This window comes from Spodoptera frugiperda, chromosome 31 (assembly GCF_023101765.2).
Source record: "Spodoptera frugiperda isolate SF20-4 chromosome 31, AGI-APGP_CSIRO_Sfru_2.0, whole genome shotgun sequence".
NCBI classification, from domain to species: Eukaryota; Metazoa; Arthropoda; class Insecta; order Lepidoptera; family Noctuidae; genus Spodoptera; species Spodoptera frugiperda.
Genome location: NC_064242.1, coordinates 6,400,959 through 6,420,180, shown reverse-complemented (window position 1 = coordinate 6,420,180; position 19,222 = coordinate 6,400,959). Strand labels below are relative to the sequence as shown.

Here is a 19,222-nt window from a genome sequence, read left to right as displayed (position 1 = left end):
CAGGCTGTATGCAAAGATGATGGTACATGATCCGAATAAAAGATATTTTTTTATGTTCTTTAATATTATTTAAGTACCATGTAGTTTTAGATATTTGTTCATTCACAACTACAAACAGCAACAGAGGGTCAATAGAACAGTACACGTACCTATTCACTTTGCGGTAGACAAAGATAAGGCAGTGCACTTGATCACTATACCTAATTATGCGATAAACCGACAAGCACGGTGGCATATAGTGACGATCTTTTATAACCTAGAACATTTCCATCATGTACCCTTAACTTGTAGACTTGTACCCAGAATTCTATTAAAGAGATTACATTTTCATGTCGTCAGCAGCTGACAAACTCGTGTAAGAATCATTAATCTATGTTGCTAATAAACAATTTGTGAAATAAATGTGGGATACGCTATCTAAGAGTTTATCTCAGGTCAGTAACGTACGGAATTAGAAAAACAGCATGAACGCAAGCTAGTAGCCAGTGGCGCCTATTTACAAACCTACAAGATAACTTGACATTAATTAATTTAAATAAAAATGCAGTTGTTTTTATTTTCGCACTATGTAGTATCACACCGGGCGATCCATTAGGTAATCTACGAAGGTCACAGGCCAGATTTTGTTGCCAAGTCAGTATTTTTCTACATAAATGTTTTGCCTGTGTACATTTTTCAGCAATCATACAAATTAATCAGCATACTATACATTCCCGTTTAGCTATAGTTATGTATACTGGTTAAGTAATATTAACTGGCGCACATCGAAGACCTAATGTGACAAAGAAAAAATCATTCTACAGAAGAGCATGTGGAACTTATACTATCCTACGAAACGTCTGTCAGCCAAGAACAAATTTGCCACTATAACAGGACCAAATGGTCTCTGCCTGCGTTTTGTAATTTATTTGTGTCACAGTTATCATACTGAAAATGTCCACTGACAAAAGTCACTATTTTTATAGTGTTAGTCGGTATTTAGATGAGGAAAGCGAAACAAAGTTACCTATCCCATAAAACTGGCGTACCTTGCCTGCAAGGACATAGAGAGTATTAATAGAGACGTTATTAACGACAACTCAATTCTGCATTGTTACTGTATACCACAGAGTTGTGTTGATCAGTAACCCAATTTGTACTTAATATAAGATGAGATCAGACTAGGTATCACAATTTCCCAATATAGTAAAGCTAACAAATGCATTAAAATATAGTTTAAACGTGTGTAGTTTCTGTCGACTGACGATCTAACCTGCCCACCTGATCAGTCTATCCAATTTAAACTGTTAATAATAAGTAGATACTCTGCACTTCAAACAAAGACAGATCTACAAGTAGGAGAATACTTTGCTATGCAGCAATTAACAAGTAAATTATCCGTGAGTGCTTTCACAGCGCCCTGCGTCCGGCGTGCGCTTGCGCTCCCAATTGGACTTCCGAGCGCGTTTCCGAAATCGCTCCAACAATGAACTGACGCGACGATTTTAATGACTGTAAAGGGAGTAGTTATTGTTTTGTTATTATTACGGCACGAGACAGGAAACTCGGTAATTAGGAGTTAATTTACTTTGTTCCATTATTAGTTTTATTAAACTTTCTCGTATTGTGCGTGCATTTGAGATGCATCTTGTCTCCCTCTTCATGTCTATTTTGAGGGAACACAATTTTCTGTATCATTTCGTATAATTTGAATGTGCTGTTAATATGCTATTACAAAAGGCACCACTTGGGTGTTCGTCTCCGAGACTACTTGACAGGTTCAGGTTTTTGCATCATTTCAAAAAGTCTGAACATTATCGACATACCACATACAACTGGGTCCCAGAGCGTTTATCTTTACAAATCTCAATTATATTTTAGGGATCGCTTCCCTATAACATCGGTCAATCAAAGTAACAAAAATAAAGATTCTACAGAAAATGTTGTTAAGTTCCGTTGAAAAGTGACCAAATTGAAACGGAACATGGCTTACCCTTCATTTATCAGAACAATAACAACTTTTAATAAAAACTGACATCTAGCAATGGCAACTATCTGATAAACATGTCCAAAAACGAGTTCATCCGTCTGTCACAAATATTAATAAATTGGACACGGAGGGTGCATTTGGGCGTGGTGTTGTGACAACTATGGCGGAAGAGACGTGTTAGCAAGGGATACCTTTGTACTTGGATCAATGATTTAGGTACATCGACGTTTCCAAACATAAATCGATAGGTTTTCTTTTCAACTGCCTTCGAAATTTATAGCTATATTTATCAGTATTATTGACACCCTTTACTTTTTGGTTATTTTGCACGTTTGTTTCATTGAAATTGTAATCGTATAATCTGTCAAACGATCATATCACTTCTCTACAAGATTCTAAGAATCTTAACATCTTCCAAGTATATGAAGTTAAAACGTGAAACAAGTGTCCTATATACGTATTAATCCGTCTGATGGTTGTGCGTGCGCAGGCCGCGACCCGCAATTATACACCCGAAACAAACGGCACAGATCGCGTCCGTGCCGGTCCTGTGCATCCGTTTTAATTGTTGCGCGTATTGTTCATCACACTGAATGGACATGACTCAAATGAGATCTGTCTGCGTCACGTTTTGTTCCTACTATTTTAACGAGCTGTGATATTCAGCAACGACTGTTCTGAAGCGTAGGTACTGTGAATAAAATCCAGCTACACATGTCTCATAACGAGTTACCAAATCATCTGTTACTAAATTATTTTATAGATCATTCGATAAGGCCATTAAAATTAAAGCCCCTTGATACCCCTCCCGACTTAGTTGAATTTTTGAAGTTAATTTGTGTAATTGTACGTAATCATAATTTACCATGATATTTTCTCACGTTTTGATAACTTTATTTGGTTAAACAGTCTAAATAGATCGTTGATGTTTGTTTTAATTAAAATCTATCTTTAAGAAAAGAGTAAGGTAAGGTAGCGGCACCTGCGGCTTCCGGTCACTACCGATCCGTAAAGGACGTTGTCGAACCGTGAAAATTCGTTACGACGAGTCCTGTTGATTTTTTTTTTACTTTCTTCATCCGTGGGAACGAATGTGTCCGTTACAAGATTGCATAAGGTTAGTTTTACTTTCTTTTAGACGTTTTGTTTACAGTAAATCACGAACCGTAACAACAGCAAAACGGCTTGAACCGTTCGCACTTGAAACGTGTCTCGAAGGAGTCTGCATTTTGATGTGTTTACGTTACTGAAGAAGCTGTGATTGAGCGAGCTTGAACACTCCTACACGTGTGAATGTGTGACATATAAACACACACAAAATTTCCTCTTACTCACTACCGGTGAACATCCAATTACGATTAATGTATTTGAATATTGTTCTTGGGATCACACTTGAGACTGAGGACCAAATCAAAGTCTTGAGACCTTCCTCAGTAAAATAAGTACGGTTCATTAAAAAACTTAACATAAACAATGTAGTGTGGACATGTAATTGGATTAAAACCCGCACCACTAATTATATGACAACACAAGTCATGTTCCTAATAAGGAAGCTCTTAGTTACTAGTCGAGGTAATTCTTTAATTATGTTATCATAGGGAAAATCAACATAGTTGAAAAAAAAGTATGGGTGAGATTCAAAGGAAGCTTAAAATGTTATTGTTCATTGGAGATGAAAGCTCCTTGGACGGTAGAGAACGTAGTAAAGGTAAAGTTGTGGCTCTGAAGAGTTCATAAAGGGTTACATTCACATCATTAATTACACATACGTAAGACCTACAAAGGATAATCCTTAATAATAAATTGGGTGGCTAACATCTAACTTCATGTTTGCAAATATTGCAATACTGAATGGGTTTTCATATTTATTGCTTAGTTGCTTGTATGACTGTTGTTTTAAAATAAATATTATATTTTATCGCTTTGCATATTTTAAAGTAAATAATAGCAGATACAATTTGTTGTTCTAGTGCAAACTTGGGTGTAGCTTATGGCAAGAAGGATTGGAAAATTCATGTCAAATCGTTTGCGTAAGTAATCACAATCATAGTATGTAGTACTCAGTACTGAGTACATCACCATATTCATGAGTATAATGCAACTAACGTGTAAATTAATTTCAGAATGTCACCTCAGAAACTGTATTTTCACGGGAACTCTACTGTGTTATGGGATGTAACGAGGCTTTGAATACTTATTTCCAAAAATTAAGAGGTATGACTACATCCATAAGTATCTTAGAGCTTATTACTCACATCATAATGCTGCAATTTCATGAAATTGATGATTAACTTTTTGATGATCAATTTTGCTTCTCAGAATTGATTGGGATACCGACTGCACCAGCTTTAGTGGCAGATAGTTTGACAGCTACGTCACTGTCGCTAGTATGGGAGGCGCCGAATTTGGGTAACTTAAGTTACATGGTACAATGGCGTTACGAAGAACTACCCGGCACGTGGCAATACTACTCTAACTCTAGTCATTCCGATCAGTCCATCATACACGTGGACGGTCTACGGCCCTACACTAAATATAGGGTAAGAGGATACTCTTCTTTGTATCACTTATTTTACTTTTTTAAACTCTCAATTGACTATTGCGGGCAATAGTGCCTCAGTATCCAAATATTAATTAATTATATTTATTTTCCCAGTTTCGGGTGGCCATATTCTTATCTGGTCGAAGTGGTACAGGAGAACCAGTGTACTCTGCGCCGTCCGTGGTAATATCTACTTTAGAAAGTGGTAAGCCTAGCTCAGCACCCTCGTCTCTACGTGCCGCAGCGCCGGACCCTAGTCGTGTGGCCATCTCATGGGAGCCCGGCCCATTCCCTAACGGACCACTAATATCTTACGTACTGAGACTAGCAGATACACAACCGAACACCAATGATGCACTCGAGGTATCTACATTTCTATCTATTGCAAATGATATAAAAAATCCGAAAGGAAATTCTTCTAATTACATACTTTTGATTTTAGGACATGCCAGCCTCAAACAAGACTTTGTTCTACATGTTCCAAAACTTAGCTCCTGCACGTGAATATGAAGTATCGGTTGCAATGCGAAACGCAGTGGGAGAAGGACCAAGAGCTTATGTTAAAATTTCTACACCTCCCTTACCGACCTGTAAGTTTTTAATTTGACAAAAAGAAATCTGGCTCTAAGCATTAAGCATGGTCTAAAATTCCAATGACTACTTATTTATTACAGCCGTTCCTAGTCAACAACCGATCTTAATTTTGGGAGGAGAGCAAAACGTTTTAGCGGCACCAGCTAATGATATGTTATCAGATCCTGTAGAGTTGTATAGCACGGAATACTCTATTGCTGGTATGATTATTAAAATCACTTTTACTATCAAGATCTTCAATTGATTCATTTCAACAAAGTGATTCACTATTTCTATTTTCAGGTGTCGGATTGGATATTTCAAGCGATTCTTTGTTCACCTCAGTATCAAATGGTGTTGTGTATCGTAGTAGCCTTTCCAAAAAGAGTGATTCCGAACCAATACTGACACCCAATAATTTCAAGCCTCAAGACTTATCAGTCGACTGGCTTAATCGTCACTTGTATGTGCTTGGCGAAGTGCACCACAGAACAGGATACGGATCAAATAATACATTTACTGCAAACTGGGAAATTCTACGGTGTAATTTCGATGGCAAGAATATGATCACTGCGATATCTGGATTTAATTCTCGACCGATACATTTCGAAGTTGATGCTTATAATGGGTAAGTTTTATTTAAAACTTTTTTTAATTATTACTTTTCCTGTTTAATCAATATTTTATTATTTCATTATATTCTTGTTCCATTTCAGTTATTTATTCTGGGCTCAACAAGGAGGTGACCGCGGCGGCCTCTATAGATTAGATTTAGCAAATATTTCAAACGGTGTACACCCTGACGCTGGCCCAGAAATTATAGTCCGTGATGCGCACCTCGGAGCTTTTACTGTAGACCATGCAGATTTTAGAATACTTGTCGCGCATCTTAGAAAGAACACAGTATTAGCTGTGTCACTTGATGGGTAAGCGTAATAAACTTTCATCATATTAGAGTGTGCTATGAAAAATTGTTATTAAATAATTTATTTTCTTGCAGACGAGAAGTAACCGATTTCCGAGCCAACACACAAACTCCAATGTTCTTATCAACTCGTTCCATAGCGTACGCCGGCGGCCTCTTCTACTGGACTAATGGCAAAGAAATGCTGACTGAGGAATATCATGCACAGAGCGACAGTTATTTTCACAACGAGTACCCTTTAGCTTATAACACGAAGACAATAGCAACGAGACAAGTTTTGGTCGCTTTGAGGAGTTGTCAACCGATCCCAGTGCCTGTGAACCCGCCGTTGGGTTTGCAGAGTGTGATGGGTATCAATCGTGCGAAGGTTTCATGGTCACCTCCCCATCTTTTGGGTCATCAGGGCAGTGGTGCTTGGCAGCAATGGACTTTCCATTTACAACTTACGCATGTCAGTTCTGGCAATGTCACTGATATGTAAGTATACGCAGGTAAACACTACAATAGATTCGATTGCCTCTTTATACATGTTTACATATTACGCATTTCTTTTGTAGAGAGAATATAACCGAGTCAACGTGTGTGGTTGAAAACTTGAAGCAAGACGCGGAATATGTTATTAGAGTAGCAGCTGTAACTGAATCTGGTTCAGGTAACTATTGAACAAAATACCTGCCGTTTGCCATACGTGCGTTTGTTGCATGCCTGCGTTTACCATGTTCTGCATTTTCTAATACAACACTGTTTTATGTTTGCAGGCCCGTGGTCCTCAGAATTCGTAGGTAGAACACTAGCGTCGTCGCCGAACACTCTACATAGCACACTGTTGTGGTCAGGACCAGATGGACTGTTGCAAACTGATCTGACAGGCGACAATTTACAAATACTAATTCATAGGTGAAAATCTATTTTTTAGGCTTAATACATCATTTGCTAGTGTAATATTTTCTTTTATTTTGACACATAATCTTTAATTTCAGAGGACTTTTAAAAAACCTCCACATCACCGACATATCCTGGTATCGAGACTTACTGTACTTGGTCACAAACGCTTCTACAGTCATGTGGTACAACACCACAACACACAAAAGAGGTTTAATGTCTAACATGGATAATGTTGGTAGTTTAGCTGTAGATTGGGTGGGCAAGAAAATTTACTGGTCTAATCCGAAACAGCAATTGGTAAGTAATAAATGATCATAATTTTGGTAAGTTTAATTTATAATGAACTTGTATATACTTAGGTTCTGTTGCAACTTTTGTCTACAGATAACACGAGGCAATTTAGATGGTGGGAATCGGGAGCCAGTACCGATTGTGACCGTTGCTAAAGAGCTTACAATAGACTCGTTAGGCGCATACATATACTGGAATACGGGACACGCAGTTGAAGCGGCAAGACTTAATGGAGAGAATAAGATGATATACTATCCAGCTCAGCTATTTAGTGGAAAGCAAGGTACCAAATATTGTCGAAACTAAATCCTTTGTATTTTTTAAATATAATATTATAATGTTAAATCTACTAAAACCATTATTTTTCAGTAATGGGACTCACGGCGGATTTAGAGGAGAAATGGCTTTATTGGTTAGTAAGGAGTTACGATGGGTCTGAACTACATCGTGCTCCAACTGCAGACCAAATCAACCAAGGAATCAGTGAGGTGTGTATTTTCTTAATCTTATGTCATTTTGGCATAGTTGCTAAAGCATGATATGCTATGCACAGTTTAAACCTTATTTTTTATGTTCTACTTACATGATTGTTTTCTCCAAAGGTATCCGGATCACTTGTGACACGTTTATCCGGCACGGCGACTTTGGGTCCTCTGTGCTACTTCAGCGGCCGTCTAGTATGGGTTCAGGACGCGTCCAGGGCCGTTGTATCGGATCTGGCTGGCAGATACACCGCAGATCTGGTGCCACGAGTCCATGTCATCGCAGTCAGAGATCCGACCCTACATGCGGATAGTGGTAATTAATAATTCGAATAATTAAGAAATACATTATTGAAACTAAACTTACCTATTCTGTTTAATTCATCTGGGGGCACGGTAGTGCCCCCGCCAAGACGAGCCAAGCGAAGCGCAAGGGCACTACCTACCTTTTCTCGAAGCGCTTCGTCGTATTTTTGAACCTTCATAACTTGAGTTTGGGTTATACCAGATAAACAAAATTTTCAGGATATAATGTCAGTGGTAGACTTAATAAACCTCTAAAGTTTCAATTGCATAGCTCTTATACTTTAGATTTTATTGATATCTAAAATACCCCGATTTCGTCACTCACTCACTCACTGATGATCAACAAAATTCTTAAGGTACTTCCTGAAGTCCTAGAAAACTGAAATTTGGTATGTAAGCTAGTATTAGTACCCAAACAACAAAAAAATCCTAAAACTTGGAACTTTTACCCCCCAATCCCTTAAACTAGGGGGTGAAAGTTTGTTCGAGACTTCCGCAACTTTTGACGCTAGAGGTCTGAATGCGGCCGCGGAGGGGTAAAAATCTGAAATAGGGAAACTTAATTCCCTATTTCCTGCTTGAGATCTGAAAATTATACACAAGTACATAGAACTATGGGTAAATCTACTGTGGACGCAGCTCTCTCTGTCCGAACCATAGTGACTTCGTCTGAGCACAAATATGTAGTAGGCATTTTTCTAGACATTTCCGGTGCCTTTGATAACGCGTGGTGGCCAATGCTACTCCTTAAACTGAAGGGTCGTGGTTGCTTTAGTAACATATACAAACTATTATACACTTATTTTCTTCATGGTTCTGTAAAACTGAAACTTGGTAATTTTTCTCGGTCGAAGTCGTTGTCAATGGGATGTCCTCAGGGCTCGGTTATTGGCCCGTATCTGTGGAATTTAGGGTTTGATGACTTGCTCGCGACCCCCCTTCCTTCTGGTTGTACGTTGACTGGATATGCGGATGATGGCCTTTTGTTAATACAATCAAATACTCGAGCCGGACTAGAGAATTTAGCTAAGGACTGCCTCAGTAGGATCTCGCGATGGGGCGAACGTAATCGATTAACTTTTGCACCCCATAAAACCTATCAATTATTGCTTAAAGGAAATTTGAAATCATGGCCGTCTATTAAATTCAATAACGTTCCCGTCAAACGTAAGGAGTCGGTTTGCTATCTCGGTCTAGTCCTAGAAAAAAACTTTTCTTTTATTGAACATATTAAGACTATTAGTGAGAAAGCCAAAAACAATTTCTATGCGCTCACGCGAATTTCGAAGGCTACCTGGGGTCTCTCTTTTCTTACGCTCAGAACCATCTACGGAGCAACCTACCTGGGATGCGTGTGCTACGGGGCACCAGTGTGGGCTGATAGGGCCACAATAGGCGCGGTACGGCGAAAGCTTCTCCAAGGTCAGCGTCTAGCCTTGATCTTTCTGTGTAAGGCTTATAGGACGGTTAGCACAGAGGCCCTACCTGTGCTCGCGGGACTACTTCCAGTCGATCTTGAGGTGCAGCGACGTGCTGCCATGTACTATAATACGAGACCTAACTTTTCCGCAAACTTTCTAGCACAACGTGATCGAAGCAAAATTGATAGATTGCTCAAGCCTTTAACGGACGTCTGGGATGAACTTCTGACTGAGTGGCAGTGTAGATGGGAATCTTCTACCAAGGGCCGCCACCTCTATCAATTCTTTCCATCCGTGCATGAGCGTCTGGAGAGGACATGGTTGGAGGTGGATCACTGTGTTGCCCAATTTCTTACTGGCCATGGCAACTTTAAAAGCAAATTGTTCTCATTTAAACTCGTTGATTCACCATGGTGCCAATGTTCGACAGCGGAGTTGCAACATGAGCAATCCGCCCATCACATACTCTGGGAGTGTGGTCTCTGGCAATCTGAGCGTGACACTATGTTGGATAATTTAATTGTTTCATCAGGTGTAGTTTATTACACGGACCTTGTGGAGTCTCGAGCAAATTTCCGTGCGTTTAGGCGTTTTTGCCATACCTATTATTGGAAGCAAGTATAACAGCTCACGCATAGGACCCATTTAGTATTAGCATTTAATATTTTAGTTTTAAGTAAAATTTCCGTGGTGCTTGGCGACTGGGCTTCTCCCAGTTGTGCAGTCTCTTTTGTGCCTTAAGGCTTAAGTCATCCTGTCTCCTGCATTAAATTCACCGAGGGAAGTGGAAACTATCGTTTTCTTTTCTTCTCCTCTAATAACATCTTCTGATTTGTTTCGTTGCGGGATCCAAGACAGTCATTCATTTCCCTGGGACGCGCCGGACTTCAGTGTTCCGGTGTTTTCATGTTTGTATCTACTGTAGATCCTGGCTTACAGGAGTTGCAGCGGTATGGGAGGTTGTGGCGGGCTTGTCCCATTTAAAAAAAAGTACATAGAACACAAACTTTTCATCAAATCAAAACATTATCCTACCCATAAGTACTTAGATATGAATAATATTACTACACTTCACTTCGGTAAGTGTTTATTAATCAACCTATACTTTTGAACATAAGCATCGTAAGTATAGTATGCGCCAACGCCCGCCGCCTGCCCCCTCGTCCCCGCGCAGTAGCTAAAAATAATCGGCCCGTCAGCGAGCGCGGCACCCGAACGCGGGCAGACGCGCGAGGGCAGACGTCGTTGACGGTTGTCTCGTTGAATGAAAAGTTTTCGGAATATTTCGGTGATTTAAAAGTTTGCTATCGCGGAGAAAAAAACCATTTGCCTAATATTTAATTGTTAGTAGTTTAGTAGGTAAAGGTTTAGATACTAGTATTTTAATTTTCATTGATAAAAAGTATTAGGATTACGTTTCCAATTTTCTTATAAATTTAGTAGTTTAGTAGGTGAATTTGTCGCTCATTTTATCTTTCTATCATAAGCAACCTACAAAAAGAAATGAAATCCCACAAAAACATTTCATGTTAAATGTTGCCAAGACGAGACCATATAGCTCGCACTGTCAAAAAGTAATCAGATCCCGTGTAGAGCCAAGTTTCTAACCCTATACTTTTGAACTGGCGAGTTGGCCGCACGGAAAGAGTTTAGAAGATTGAATAGATTTTTAAGCTCAAGCCCATATTATGACGAATAGCAAAAAGTCCGTGCGGCCGACTCGCCAGTTCAAAAGTATAGGGTTAGAAACTTGGCTCTACACGGGATCTGATTACTTTTTGACAGTGCGAGCTATATGGTCTCGTCTTGGCAACATTTAACATGAAATGTTTTTGTGGGATTCTTGTTTTCAGAATCATTAATAGCCATCCCGGAGACAATAAATCCAGCATCCATAACAGTGGCGGGCGAGTGGGACAGGTTCAACGTTACATGGGATCCAGCTACACGTGTCAATGTCAAAAATAGCAGAGTCTACTATGACGTCAGCTTGCAGTTTCCTGGACAGTATAAAATTGAAGTAAGTATTTATTAATATAGATAAGTCGATTGAGAATTAAAATTAAGACATCATTAACAAGACTTTCTGTCATATCGTACAATATACTTTGTATATTAACGGATCATAAGTAATAATTTACATGGCTAAAGCTATGGGTAGCTAATGACTAATGAGTGCTTCTGCGAGAGATTACCACCAGGATTATATGGGATATCACTAGTGTAGCGAGAGGTCGCGTGTCCAATAAACTATTTGCAAATATGCAGTCCTAAGATATTCAATAATTGACTTCCATTCAATGACCTAACGCTGCATTGGCGCCATCTGGTGTGCGGAAAACAGTAGACTAAATTCTGAGCTTGTTCTGTAGAAAACAGTGGAGGAGTCGTGGCTGGAGGTGGTGTCGGTGTCGGTGGGCCCGTACAGCAGCCTGGAGGCCACGGTCCGCGCCCACACGCACTGGGGCGGCGGGCCCGCCGCGCGCGCACAGCTGCACTCGCCGCAGGCCCCGCCCGCCGCGCCGCGCGCGCCCCGCGTCTACGTGCAGCCCGCGGCCAGGTACTGTGCAACTTATCTATTGCACATTGGACAATTACATTATTGCTTAATAGCTATCTGTGATACCAATCAACTCTGCTGGGATCGTGAGTAGGGTCCCGAGACCTTGGCAACCTTGGCAAAAAATGATAACGTACGCCGATTGTGATAGGAGTCAATGCCAATTGGTGATCCAAAAAATATGCTTTATGTTAAACAATTTTAATATGTATGATCATCAAAAAGTGTGTTCCAAATATCAAATGGATCTGTCGTCAAGAAGGGAATAAAATTTCACTTATAAAATTTGATTTCTTTCCCTCAAACGGGGTAAGCTAAATAAAACCGTTTAAAAATAACAAGATAGAAACGATTTTCACAAAATACCAGCTAACTGACAGTTGTTTTTAACAGTGGCGGACCTCAGTCTGCTATATTCCGCTGGGGCAGCCCGGCCCGTGCTAACGGAGTGATACGAGGCTATGAAGCGCAATGCTGGGTGGTGGGCGCGGACTCCAGTTCTCCCACTAAGCCTTCCGCCTGTGCCGACGCTCACCTGTCTCCCTCGCACACACAACTCATGCTGAGAAACCTGACGCCCGCTTCTAAATACTTCTTTCAGGTAACATATAAACTATAATAACTCCTTTAAGTACATGTACTTGACTTTGCCTGACTTGACAAATTAATATATTTTTAGGTTCGAGCTCACACTGATGCAGGATTTGGTCAATATTCCGAAGTTGTATCCGCATCATCCGATGATGTAAATCCCATTCCAAAAGTCATGGTCTCTTCTCAAGAATCTATCAAAATTATCGACCTCGACTCCGGTGAAAGTGAAACAATCCCTAAAAGTACTGGAATCCCGGTCGACTTTGCTGTATCTACCGAGGAAAACATTGTTTACTGGGTTAATGACTTGGAAGAAATATTTTCCGCGAGGATTAACGGCAGTGGACATTTTAAGGTACTTTTAAAGTTATATAACTTACAAACTATCTATAATTTGTTTCTTGGCAGTTCTTATTTTAATTTTTAATTCTGTAGCTCACGTCGATCAACGGATCAGCGAGCAGTATGTGCGTGGACTGGGTGAGCAGGTCAGTTTACTGGACTCAGCTGGAAATTACATCCGTCGAACCATATGTTACATACCGAGCTGATCTGGGTATGCCCAACACTCGACCTCACATTACAAGAGTCTTTTCCAGAAAACAACCGATTTATAGCTTACAAATAGCACCTCTGCATCGGTAAGTGTACTCCAACTACTCTATTTATTTGTTTTTTTTTATCATTATTATAAAGATTTTGCTATAACTTTTAAATTATTCTTCAGGACGTTATTCTGGTATGAAGAAATTGAACATCCAGGGCTGGGTACAATAATGACGTCTCATTTAAATGGCTCCGATATTAAACCCTTCTTTAGAAATTCTGAAACGAGCGGACGTGAATGTAACTGCCCTGAAAACCCACATGTGGCGAAGGCTTTTGTCATCGACATGACTAGGAGTAAGAATTATGACTTGTATTGGGTCGATCCTTGGCTACATCACATCATAGCTACAGATATGGATGCCTGTAAATGCAGAGTAGTTGTAGATGCAACTGAGAAGAAAAAATACGGATTTACACCAATGTCCATCACAGTTGACAGCAGATACGTTTACTGGTTTAATTCTACGCAAAAAGAAATATTCTACACGACAAAGCATCACAAGACGAGGATAGAAGAAAGGAAAACTGCGTACGGATACAAGATCATGGCATTGGATTCTGGTAACCAGCCTTATCCACCGAGATTATGTTTGTTTCCTAAAATACTGATGCTAAGACCGAAACTTATAGCGAATTCGGCGAACAGCATAACGTTACACATGCCTTATGTAGAGAAACCAAATCGATGTCACTCCTTAGAATATGAAATGTCGACTACAGAATACACAATATTTTACCGAATACAGGTACCAAATGACACTTCACTGTGTGATAAAGAATCGTGTTCGTATGTGGTCACTACAAACACCAAAGTAGTGATCAATGATCTGAAACCGTTTACAAACTACACAGTCATGTTAGAAGCTACTAATTACTACGCGAAATTGCACGAGATGAAGCCACTTGTTGGTACTCCCATGATTATACAAACGGCCGCTGAAGGTAAGAGATGATTCGAGATTTTTGAACCGTACATATTGCAATTGGAACATAAAATATACATAGGTATCTCGTTTTATTTATTCCAGCTCCAACAGCCCCTAAAGATGTGACGGGAATGGTGTTAAGCCCGGTCCTGGCGCACATAGAATGGAAGCCTGACCCAGGCCTCTCGTATGAAGTACATTGGAGCACTGATGACTCTCCTTCACTGCCACATAAATTCAAGGGTAAGTATGTTACAAACTGTTACGGTTCTGGAATAATTTTGCGGTTAATTAACATGATACTACTGAGAATAGTCGATAATACTTTGCCCAACCCAAACATAGAACCTAACAAATCTGCATTCAGTAATTGCAATAGTTACCTTCCTCTCAATCAACGAGGCACCTAAAGAGCAAGAAGTGCAATGAAAATTACTGTTTTTATGCTCGCCAGATGGCGCTAATGTTTCATGAGGTCTGTTAATCCAATCAACTGTAACTGTCAAAAATGTTATGTCCAATAGTTGGACACTAACTAATTCTCTATTAGACAAAGAGATATGAACTCCTCCAAAAAAAGGTACCCCACGGCTAAGATTGAATATGTATATGTCCCCCAGAGCACAACACGTTCGAGGTATCGTCGGACCGCGCGGCCAACATAACGCGGCTGTCGCCGGGCACGGCGTACCTGGTGTGGGTCCGCGCGCGGTCGCGGCACTCGGCCGTGTGGGCCGACAGCGCGCCGCTGCGCCTGCGCACATACCCGCTGCCCGCGCCGCTCACGCCTGTCGCATACTCTCCGTCCGACATACGGATACTGTGGCCACCACCCACCACCTACCAACTGCACCAGTAAGTATCTTTACTACCTAACTGATATTTGCTTCTTTCGAATGCCTAAATAGCACCCAAAGGAGATTGCTCTACACCCATACATTGCTCACCCCAGAGCCAACAGCGTGAAAAAAATATATTTGTAAATTGTTCTTGGTATCCTTTCACTATGATGGGTTCAGTCCAGAAACTAAAAATCTTCATGGCAGAAGCTGTTTTTTTTTTCGCCTATTCCTAAAAATTGAACACAATATGAATCTCTGCAATTATTGGGTAATTCTGCCAAATGAAAAACAATTCTAAACAGTCAAAAATATAGAATCTCTTCTTTATTAAGCTGGTTTCGAATTTGGACACCCTGTTTTAAGTAGGTAATTCCAGTACAACCTCTTTACAAATGACGCAGTGTGAGCATTACCTCAGTAATAACCCCTCATCTTTTAGGTTCAGAGTGGAGTACATAGAAGCAACGCCGACTAGCTCGACATGGAAGTCTTGTACCAGAGACGAGCGGAACGAATGGGTGGCTACTGATCTCCGACCTTTAACCCGCTACCGCTTCCGTCTGCGCCTGCAATACGTTACCAGTGGACCACCTTACTACTGGCCCCATGATGACCGATTTACTTTCGGTACACTTGGTAAGTAAGACTTAAAACTATAATAGCATGTGGAGAATACTTTCATGTTGATTGTGAACGGTGCCATGAGGTGACAGAGCCGAATAGATTTATCACCAGCCCTGAAGCAGCAGCAGATGAACCAACTAAGAAACTATATATTTGTCAGAGATTAAGCAGCAACCTGCTAAGCATGGAGATTATGGCAAACCCCTCTTATGTGTATCCACAGTGCTCTATGAACTGCATAATGCTTAACCATCATTCTGAATCACATTTTTTTTTTTTTTGCTTAACAGGTGACGTTCCTGGCCCTCCGGGACCTTTGCGAGTAGAGAGTTTTCGTAGTGGAGTGTTGCAGGTGAAGTGGAATGAACCGGATTCGCGAGGCTCGCCAATTTTGTCCTACCGCGTTTGGGGACGACCACAACATAGGTAAATAAAGCTCCAAAATCAATAATATTTGAAATTCATAGGAGAAATAAATATTGTATTTAATACCATTTGATTTGATCTCTTAGGATAAGTCAAGGAAGTGAAAATATCACCAAGAATCTCAGTGAGCTGCTACCAGCAAACCTGCCCTCAGACATTGACGACAAGATGAAAATGCGCGTCGCAAGGGAAGGGTGGGAGTTACTTCATAACTGTACCGGTAAGTGACTTGTAAACCTTTGTGTATTTATGAGGTCCACGATTATTGCTCACCAGATGGCGCTCATGTAGCGAAGTAAAAATTTGTCCAATCAAAAAATTCAATGTCCATGCCGCTAGCAAATTCTCTACTGCACCACAGACCTTAGTTCTCATACCTGCCCTCTAGCTGCGACTACAGACGCGGTAGTTTTTATTGACCTGACTGTGAGCCGTTTATAGGTAACGGCGCTTGTAAGCACACGTCCAAATGTTAAAAATGATGTGATTTATATTACCTTGCGCAGAAACGTTCTGGCTGCTGAGCTCGGAGGGCGCGGGCGCGGGCTGGGTGGCGCGCGTGCAGGCGCGCAACGCGTACGGCTGGGGCCCGCTGTCGGCGGGCGCCGAGCTGGACGCCGCGGCCGCCGCGCCCGCGCGCCCGCCCGCCGCCGCGCTGGCGCTGGCGCTGCTGGCTGCATTAGCCGCGCTGCTCGCCGTCGCCGCCGCCGTCTTCTACGGTACTCTACCATTACACCTCGACTTATCACTATTGTTAAAACAAAATTAAATGGCATTATAAAAGCTCTATAGAAGTCACCACTCAACAACTTTTTATCTCTCTTAATTCTGACATCTACTCCATCAACGACTGCACAGTGGCTAGACAACCAGCTACCGCGCAACGTGTAGCGGGTTCGATTCCGGCACGGGGCAAATCTTTGTGTGATCCACAAATTGTTGTTTCGGGTTTAGGGGTCATTTATTGTGTCCGTGAACTTGTACCATTAATTACCATTAGAAGCGTTAGTCGGTGCAGTTCATTAAATCTAAATATTTTCTATAAAACCCCGTTTATAACACTTTTCATTTCTATATGATAGCTTTATTAATCCCTTGAAACAAATATTAGCAGCATACAACGCCCGGGCTCGGAAGAAGGCGGCTGTAGCAAATCAAATTACAACGAATCCTGCAAGAAGAGGGCCCGATGTCGAACTGGCAACGTTGAGGCAACTGCCCACCAGACATTCCACAAATATACTTTATAATCAGGTAAGTTAGCAATTTAGTCCATTAAACAATTACCATTTTTGTCACGAAATAATTCTATACTCATAAAAATAACAAACTCTAGGGTGTGCACTGCCCAACGGACGCAGAACTGGCCAGCTTGCCTCATATTCGCCGTGAACAGATAACTTTGACCAAGTTCCTGGGTTCTGGGGCCTTTGGAGAAGTATTTGAAGGTGTAGCCAGGCAACTTAATGGTAGCACTGCTGACACCAAAGTGGCTGTTAAGGTAAGTAACCCCTTTCATTACCTATACATATAAAATATGAACTACATCATGAATGCAAAGTCGTAAACATTTAATTTTGTTCTTTATAGACATTACGCAAGAGTGCAACAGAACAAGAAAAGACTGAATTCCTAAAAGAAGCTGCCTTGATGTCGAATTTCAAACACGAACATATTCTACGTCTTTTGGGCGTGTGCCTCGATAATGATCCCAATTACATTATAATGGAACTTATGGAAGGTGGTGACTTACTGAGTTACTTGAGAGCTAAACGTGCTTCACTAGTAAGTACAAGTTGTATGATTTTGCTTGAGAATTATTGACAATGAACTTGGGAGGACAGAACTTAATTGTACATTTTCTTTACAGTACACCCCTGAATCTCTAACGCTACTGGACCTATTGAACATGTGTGTGGACGTAACGAAAGGTTGTCGCTACTTAGAAGAGATGCACTTCGTCCACCGTGACCTTGCGTGTCGAAACTGCCTCGTAGCCCACCGCGCTAACGGACGAGTTGTAAAGATTGGGGACTTTGGATTAGCCAGAGATATCTATAAGAACGACTACTACAGGAAGGAAGGGGAAGGTAATTAATATTATTATTTTCACACAAGTTTTACTGCTACTCCTACTACTGTCAATGCATGGTACGAAGGACTGTTCCTAAAGCAAAGAAATACGTCAATTCCACCAACGTATCTTTTATACAGAAGTGTAAATACATAAAATAAATATAATCAGTGGCCTGATTCTAGCAAATAAATAGTTCATTAGGGCTTTGAAAACTATTTCTAAAAAGTGAATAGGCTAAAAGTCTCTAAATACTGACTACTACATAATAACTGTATTTCTGATGTTCTAACCTGATTCATACCAACAGGATTGCTGCCAGTACGTTGGATGGCGGTGGAGTGCTTAGTGGATGGAGTGTTCTCTTGCCAGTCCGACGTCTGGGCGTGGGGAGTGCTGTGTTGGGAGGTAAGCCAAAATCTATGGGGAAAATAAAAATATTATATTAAAAATACCATAAAAAACCATATTTAACATTATTTTTTATCTATAGATTTTATATGAATTAATTTTGTTTCTAGATATTATCATTGGGACAACAACCGTATCCTGCATGCACTAACCGACAAGTGTTGTCATACGTCCGCAGCGGTGGCACGCCTGATAGACCACCCAACTGTCCTTCTGCATTGTAAGTAATCTTGTCTTGATCTTGTATGTTAACTGTAAGTAAGTAGGCTATATATTAATGTAGGTACTAATTTCAATTTTCTTTAACTAAAGTAAGATCAAACTGATTCATAGAGAACGAAAACTTACTTCAAATATTTCCAAAGGATTCCAAACTCGCAACTTTCCCAGAATGTTTTCCGACTAAACGTAACATACACAAGCGTTAAACAGATGCAGATTAAATGTTCGTAGTAATGGTTTCAAGTGAGATAAAAAAAACTGTTTGTGTCAGGTACGAGTTGCTGCAGAAGTGCTGGAGCTACGCGGCGGAGGCGCGGCCGTCGTTCCGGCAGTGCCTGCAGGTGGTGACGGCGCTGCGGGACAAGACCTCGCCCAACATCACGCTCACCGCCACGCCCAGCCCCGCGCCGCACTACCTCACGCTGCTACCCGACGGTAAACTACACTCCTTCTCTTCTCTGCATGCATTGCTACTCCAACAGCCACCATTTATTGATGATCGCATGTAGCAAAAACTTCATAGCAGAACAATTTTCAAAT

General features: G+C 40.8%; 1 protein-coding gene across 4 annotated transcripts in view; it reads left to right on the top strand.

The window, feature by feature from the left end:
* Positions 1-19,222, top strand: part of LOC118276329 (proto-oncogene tyrosine-protein kinase ROS) — a 36,267-nt gene that overhangs the window by 15,930 nt on the left and 1,115 nt on the right. For 2 of the 4 annotated variants that reach the window (XM_050707375.1, XM_035594593.2), the window contains exons 3-36: positions 3,940-3,999; positions 4,093-4,183; positions 4,289-4,509; positions 4,626-4,874; positions 4,954-5,101; positions 5,186-5,305; positions 5,388-5,712; positions 5,801-6,010; positions 6,085-6,486; positions 6,567-6,661; positions 6,768-6,906; positions 6,990-7,191; positions 7,279-7,468; positions 7,555-7,673; positions 7,788-7,983; positions 11,248-11,414; positions 11,767-11,954; positions 12,348-12,555; positions 12,634-12,903; positions 12,984-13,189; positions 13,276-14,099; positions 14,186-14,326; positions 14,704-14,938; positions 15,365-15,561; positions 15,840-15,975; positions 16,062-16,195; positions 16,482-16,694; positions 17,087-17,229; positions 17,312-17,476; positions 17,566-17,760; positions 17,846-18,065; positions 18,360-18,457; positions 18,571-18,680; positions 18,954-19,117. In XM_050707375.1, coding sequence (XP_050563332.1) covers positions 3,940-3,999; positions 4,093-4,183; positions 4,289-4,509; positions 4,626-4,874; positions 4,954-5,101; positions 5,186-5,305; positions 5,388-5,712; positions 5,801-6,010; positions 6,085-6,486; positions 6,567-6,661; positions 6,768-6,906; positions 6,990-7,191; positions 7,279-7,468; positions 7,555-7,673; positions 7,788-7,983; positions 11,248-11,414; positions 11,767-11,954; positions 12,348-12,555; positions 12,634-12,903; positions 12,984-13,189; positions 13,276-14,099; positions 14,186-14,326; positions 14,704-14,938; positions 15,365-15,561; positions 15,840-15,975; positions 16,062-16,195; positions 16,482-16,694; positions 17,087-17,229; positions 17,312-17,476; positions 17,566-17,760; positions 17,846-18,065; positions 18,360-18,457; positions 18,571-18,680; positions 18,954-19,117 — 6,781 coding nt within the window. The remainder of the gene's footprint in view (positions 1-3,939; positions 4,000-4,092; positions 4,184-4,288; positions 4,510-4,625; positions 4,875-4,953; positions 5,102-5,185; positions 5,306-5,387; positions 5,713-5,800; positions 6,011-6,084; positions 6,487-6,566; positions 6,662-6,767; positions 6,907-6,989; positions 7,192-7,278; positions 7,469-7,554; positions 7,674-7,787; positions 7,984-11,247; positions 11,415-11,766; positions 11,955-12,347; positions 12,556-12,633; positions 12,904-12,983; positions 13,190-13,275; positions 14,100-14,185; positions 14,327-14,703; positions 14,939-15,364; positions 15,562-15,839; positions 15,976-16,061; positions 16,196-16,481; positions 16,695-17,086; positions 17,230-17,311; positions 17,477-17,565; positions 17,761-17,845; positions 18,066-18,359; positions 18,458-18,570; positions 18,681-18,953; positions 19,118-19,222) is intronic. The other 2 variants (XM_050707377.1, XM_050707376.1) reach the window with 1 other exon arrangement.